Raw genomic sequence first — 6,358 nt, forward strand, 5'->3', positions numbered from 1 at the left:
GAAATTTAGTGTACCTCTTCCGCCATTTGGTCCCTAGTGAACGTCTCCATCTCCGCCAAAGTTGCCATTAAAGACTTTGTACATGTTTGGTACGCGAGAGCTTTTATATATTGCTCAAGTTCATCGGCAGGCCAGCGGAGAACCCGTATCCGTCACCTGGGAAGCGCCACGTGTTACAGCAATATAGCTGGTTGGTGTAGAATATTTATCAATGCAAAATGAAACATTATTTTACTGAAAACTAATTGTGAACCTGATAAATTACTTGTCACAGGAATAAAGTATTCACGTAAAGAAGAAGGGTTACAGACTTTTGCACCTTTGCTTGGTGTGATATGCCACAGAAGGCATGACATACCATCTAGTGTCGTATTTTCTGCCCCCTGTTTTCTAGTGGTGTCAACATCAATATCTTGTTTGATGATCAAGAGATTTAGTCTGTCATATCTGGAATCAATGTCCGCCTTTCATTTGTCCACTTATTTTCTCCAAAGAGTGCAGTAACAATACATGGTCGAGCCTCCCATTACTTTGTTTGTGAGCCAGTCATGCATTCGACTGGGCCATGTGAATTCAGTTCATACAGCATGAATTGGAAAGTACCAGTCCATGTTACGATATATTTTAGCCTGCGTGATCGATTTTCCCATGTCGCAGTTGTAAGCGGATCTCACCTTTAACCAAAAAATTTGCATTTCCCGCCCTTCTTCCGTAGAATATGTAGAACTACTCTGTGGTGGGGAGACAGGCTCAGAATTGGATGCTATCTAACTATGTTATGAATCCATTAAAATAATCACGTTGCCCGTGATCTTTTGAAATAAATAGAATAATATTCCTTCTTTTATATAGCAGCAATATCCACTACGGTCCAATTCAACGTCTTGTCATCTCGAATTTTGGCTCAAGCCTTGATTTTCATGCTCCTTCTATCCGTATTGTTAAAGTAATACTTGTAAGAATATTCAAGGGCATGATAGGTTGCGTTTGGTTTCAAAATTAGGATATTAGGACATTGTAATAAAACGCTACCACCAATGGCCATATTCTGTGTTGCCTTCATAATGTCTTTAACAGCAGTGTCTTGAGGAGAAAAGACAGTATCAATGCTAGCGAGAGAGCCGTCGTATACTTGTTATATTTCAGCTTTGCCAGGATTCCATCAGGATTAGTGGCTACCGTGTTAAATACAGGAATTAAGACGTAGACTGATGTAGTACATGGTAGTAATTATGAACGTCCTTGTATAAACCTACCGTCCTATATATAGGTTGGCTATGTTTGATTGCACATCAAAGATACATATTTCGGAAAAGCGACACAGTGACATAATAAAATGCTATAGTGATATAACAATGTACAAATACAATATGTATATTTGTGTGACAAAATAACATTCATAAAAGATTAGCCGTGTTTCAACAGATCTTGCTGAATGTCGGCAACCGTTCTCAACTTTATTAATATCTACAGCACAGAGATTCTCTCAAACAACTTCAAGAACAAGGTCCTTTACAAAAGCTATTACTTCCCTGCAACAAAGCGCAGATTGCTTCAACAAGATCAAAACTCCAAAGCATATGCCGTTCTTTATGTAGGAGAACAGACTACGGATATCGATAGAATAATATGTGCTGGATTAAGGAGGTAGTATGAGTATTTACCCTTTTAGGCTGGACCACTTCTCATCCTTTCTTCAAATGAGGTTGTCTATTAACTCGTACATTTCTAAACCGTGACAAGTTTCTTGCGCCTGATATCGTGATTAAGAAAAGACGCAACATATTCTCGTAACAAGTGAGAGCTTTTGAAATTTAAACTCAGATGATGTTTACTCTCAGGAATGTAATGTGTATGAGTAACGAGCTCTCTGCACTGGATATCAGTGGTTGGAATGTCCAGTAGCAAATCCCCTGTGTGAGAGTTGTAGTGGATTTGGCTGTTGAACCATTGGTCACATGGTTTTAATTTGTCACTATAGATCGAGACCCGAGGTGAGCTATAGAGATCATCAACCTCCGGAAGGCGGATCATCTACTTTTAGGTGTAGTGTGTGCAGTGAAGTCCTGGCTAGGAAGTTGGACCTCTTGCAACATCTGAAGAGACACAAGGAAGATCGACCCTTCAAGTGCGATCACTGCGGAAAAGTGTTATGTAGCCGAAGCAGCTTGTCGAAGCACCTCAGGATCCACCCGCTCCAAGTGTGCGGATTTTCTGATAATTGCTTTACAAAGAGGAAAATGCTGACTGGGGACACGCGATTGCATAAAGGTGGGATTATAAACGAATGCTCAGTATCTCGTAATAATTTCAGGAAAAGGCCGGACGTTATGCGGTCTCACACGGGCGAGAACCGAAAGTGCTGCAACGTCTGCGGAAAATCCTTCAGCTGGAAAAAACTAGCAGGTCACACGGGTATTCACACAGACAACAAGCTTAACTCTTGCACTGTATGTTGCAAATCATTTGTCAAGAAAAGCAGTTTATCTTATCACAAGATTACTCAAATAGGCGAGAAACCATACAAGTGCAATATCTGTGGCAAATCATTCCTACAGAGAGGTAAACTAACCGAACATATGCGGACCCATACAGGCGAGAAGCCATACAGTTGCAATGTCTGTAGCAAGTCATTCATACAGAAAGGCAATCTGACATATCATATAAGGACCCATACAGGCGAGAAGCCTTACAAGTGCAATGTCTGTGGCAAATCATTCACAATTAAAAGCAGTCTGACCGTTCATATGTGTACCCATTCAGGCGAGAAGGCTTACAGGTGCAACGTCTGTGAGAAATCATTCGCAACGAAAGGCAGGGTGACCGATAATAGGCGGACTCATACGGGCGAGAAGCCTTACAGTTGTAATGCCTGTGACAAATCATTCGCAACTAAGCGCAGTCTGACCGACCATATTCGTACCTATATAGGCGTGAAGCCTTACAGTTGCAAAGTCTGCAACAAATTATTCGCAAAGAAGTGCAGGCTGACCATTCATATGCGTACCCATACAGGCGAGAAGCCTTACAGTTGTAATATCTGTGACAAATCATTCGCAACGAAACGCATGGTGACCGATCATAGGCGTACCCATACAGGCGAGAAGCCATACAAGTGCAATGTCTGTGGCAAGTCATTCATACAGATAGGTATACTAACCGATCATATGCGCACCCATACAGGCGAGAAGCCATACAGTTGCAATGTCTGTGACAAATCATTCAGAAGGAAAGGCAATCTGACCGATCATATGCGGACCCATACAGGCGAGAAGCCTTACAGCTGCAATGTCTGTGACAAATCATTGGCAACGAAACGCAGTCTGACCGATCATATGTGTACCCATTCAGGCGAGAAGCCTTACAGGTGCAATGTCTGTGACAAATCATTCGCAACGAAAGGCAGTGTGACAGATCATAGGCTGACCCATACGGGCGAGAAGCCGTACAGTTGCAATGTCTGTAACAAATCATTCGCTAAGAAGGGCAGACTGACCATTCATATGCGGACCCATACAGGCGAGAAGCCTTACAGCTGTAATATCTGTGACAATCATTCGCAACGAAACGCATTGTGACCGATCATAGGCGTACCCGTACAGGCGAGATGCCGTACAGCTGCAATGTCTGTGGCAAATCATTTATGAGACAGGTAAACTAACCGAACATATGCGGACCCATACAGGCGAGAAGCCGTACAGGTGCAATGTCTGGCAAATGATTCATACAGAGAGTTAGACTAACCGAACAGATGCCGACACATTCAGGCGAGAAGCATTACAGTTGCAATGTCTGTGGCAAATCATTCACAAGGAAAGGTAGCCTGACCTATCATATGCGGACCCATACAGGCGAGAAGCCGTACAGCTGCAATGTCTGTGACAAATCATTCGCAACGAAACGCAGTCTGACCGAACATATGCGGACCCATACAGGCGAATCATAAAGAGAAGCAAACTAATCGAACAACCGCGGACCCATACAGGCGAGAAGTCATATAGATGCAATGTCTGTGGCAAATCATTCACAAGGAAAGGCAGTCTGACTGTTCATATGCGGACCCACACAAGGGAGAAGTCTTACAGGTCTGTGGCAAATCATTCACAAGGAAAGGCAGTCTGACCGATCATATGCGGACCCATACAGGCGAGAAGCCTAACAGCTGCGATGTCTGTGGCAAATTTTTCATAAAGAGAGGCAATCTTACCGAACATATGCGGAGACATACAAGCGAGTCTTAAAGAGAGGCAAACTAACCGATCATATGCAGACCCATACAGGCGTGAAGCGTTACAGTTGCAATGTCTGTGGCAAATCATTCACTAGGAAAGGCATTCTGACCGATCATATGCGGACCCATACAGGCCTGATACCAAACAGTTGCAATCTCTGTGGCATATCATTCACAAAGAAAGGCAGTCCGACCTAACTGTTCATATGCTGACACACACAGAAGAGAAGCCATACTGTTACATAGTTTATTCCACTGAAGCACAACCTGTAGGATTCCAGCAAAATATAGCAGATATCCTGGATTCAGGAGGTCAATTGGACTGTATCGCGACTGACCTGTCTAAGGCATTTGATAGGGTAGATCATGGGAGACTACTGGCAAAAATGAGTGCAATTGGACTAGATAAAAGAGTGACTGAATGGATGGCTCTGTTTTTAGAATATAGAACTCAGGTGAAGCTTTATTTGGCCCTGTAAAAATTAAGAGGGGAATTCCTCAAGGCAGTATCATTGGACCTTTATGTTTTCATATATATGTCAATGATGTGTGTAAAGAAGTGGAATCAGAGATAAGGCTTCTCGCAGATGATGTTATTCTGTACAGAGTAATAAATAAGTTACAAGATTGTGAGCAATTGCAAAATGATCTCGATAATGTTGTCGGGTTGTTGCATTTTCAGTTTAAAGCTCGCAAATGAGCTGTTTTAATTCAGTAATGGCTACTATACCCCACCCATAACCAATCCCTCCTTCAACGATAACGCCCCTTCCACCCCAACATCAATAACCGAACCACCGCCGTCTCAGTCTATATATGTAGGATTGAGACGGCAGTGAACCGTACTGCCGAACCTTACCCCCACCACTACCACTTGAAAGGGTTTGACAGCGGCATAGGTCCTACCCTTCCGAGGGTCCGGCTCAGACTGAATACATTTGCCCTCCACTCGCGTGGGCGCGCTGTTGTATATCACGTCACTCACCTAAGCCCAGTGACGAATACGGCAGCTCCTATTGGTAGAAACATCTCCCGATTGCTATTGGTCGATTTGAGTTTGACAACTTGGACCACGTGGGACGACCACGTTTTTGACGTTTGTGATATTTTGCTTTACTTTGATTTGTATGCGTATATCTGTTATCTTCGTTTGCGTGTTTGAAGAAAAAGTACAAGATATTTGAGGTAAGCATCCTCACTGTTCTTGTTTTACTAATCCCCTGAGGCCAGAACATGAAAACATACCACACCAAGGCAAATGAATTTCGGATAATTTGAAACATAAGTGCGGCCAGTATCCAGTATTCGGGAGATAGGTTCGAACCGCACTATCGGCAGCCCGGAAAATGGTTTTCTGTGGTTTCCCATTTTCACACCAGGCAAATGCTGGGGCTGTACCTTAATTAAGGCCATGGCTGCTTCCTTCCCATTCCTAGGCCTTTCCTGTCCCATCATCGTCATAAGACCTATCTGTGTCGGTGCAACGTAAAGCAACTAGCCTTATCGTAGTTGTCCCCCTGTGGGTAGGGGCAGTAGAATAACAGCCACAGCACCCTCTGCCTGCTGTAAGAGACGACTAAAAGGGGTCCCATGTGGGCTCTGTACTTGGAAGCTTGGGTAGGCGACCACGGAGCCTTTAATTGAATTTTGGCACTGCTTCCGCATACTTGTGCCAGGCTCCCCACTTTCATCTATCCTATCTGATCTACCTCGATCACGACCTGTTCTTTCCTGCTCCCGATTGTATTATGTATGGAGGCCTAGGGAGTCTTATTTTCCTCAAAGGGCATGGTCCTTCTTAGCTGATACCATCATTCTTCCTAGTGTCATCCCCCTTCCATTTCTTCTCTCCGATTACTAATATATATAGGGGATGGTTGCCTAGTTGTACTTTCTCTTAAAACAATGAACTAGATTTTAGGCCCTTTTAATCAACAGGCATCATCATCTTAAGGAACGAGATTTGTGGTGAGGGCAAGATATTTGGTGGCCATGACATATACTAGGAACTGTCCCATCATTCGCCTTACTGCAGGCGAAAGGAAAAACCAATCTCAGGACAGCCGGTGGTAGGGGAACAGCCCGTTTCTGTGTCCCAAATGCAGAGGTGTAGAAACACGGTGGAAC

The 6,358-nt window shown here is 43.6% G+C and overlaps 1 protein-coding gene across 1 annotated transcript; it reads left to right on the plus strand.

The window, feature by feature from the left end:
- Positions 1 to 2,330: 2,330 nt before the first annotated feature.
- LOC137503325 (zinc finger protein 33B-like) lies at positions 2,331 to 3,952 on the plus strand. Its single transcript, XM_068230876.1, has 3 exons — positions 2,331 to 2,763; positions 2,932 to 3,537; positions 3,768 to 3,952. Exons 1-3 carry the CDS (start codon positions 2,331 to 2,333, stop codon positions 3,944 to 3,946), a joined length of 1,218 nt encoding a protein of 405 aa, XP_068086977.1. The 3' UTR covers positions 3,947 to 3,952.
- Positions 3,953 to 6,358: the final 2,406 nt, after the last annotated feature.

Source organism: Anabrus simplex, chromosome X (genome assembly GCF_040414725.1).
Source record: "Anabrus simplex isolate iqAnaSimp1 chromosome X, ASM4041472v1, whole genome shotgun sequence".
NCBI classification, from domain to species: domain Eukaryota; kingdom Metazoa; phylum Arthropoda; class Insecta; order Orthoptera; family Tettigoniidae; genus Anabrus; species Anabrus simplex.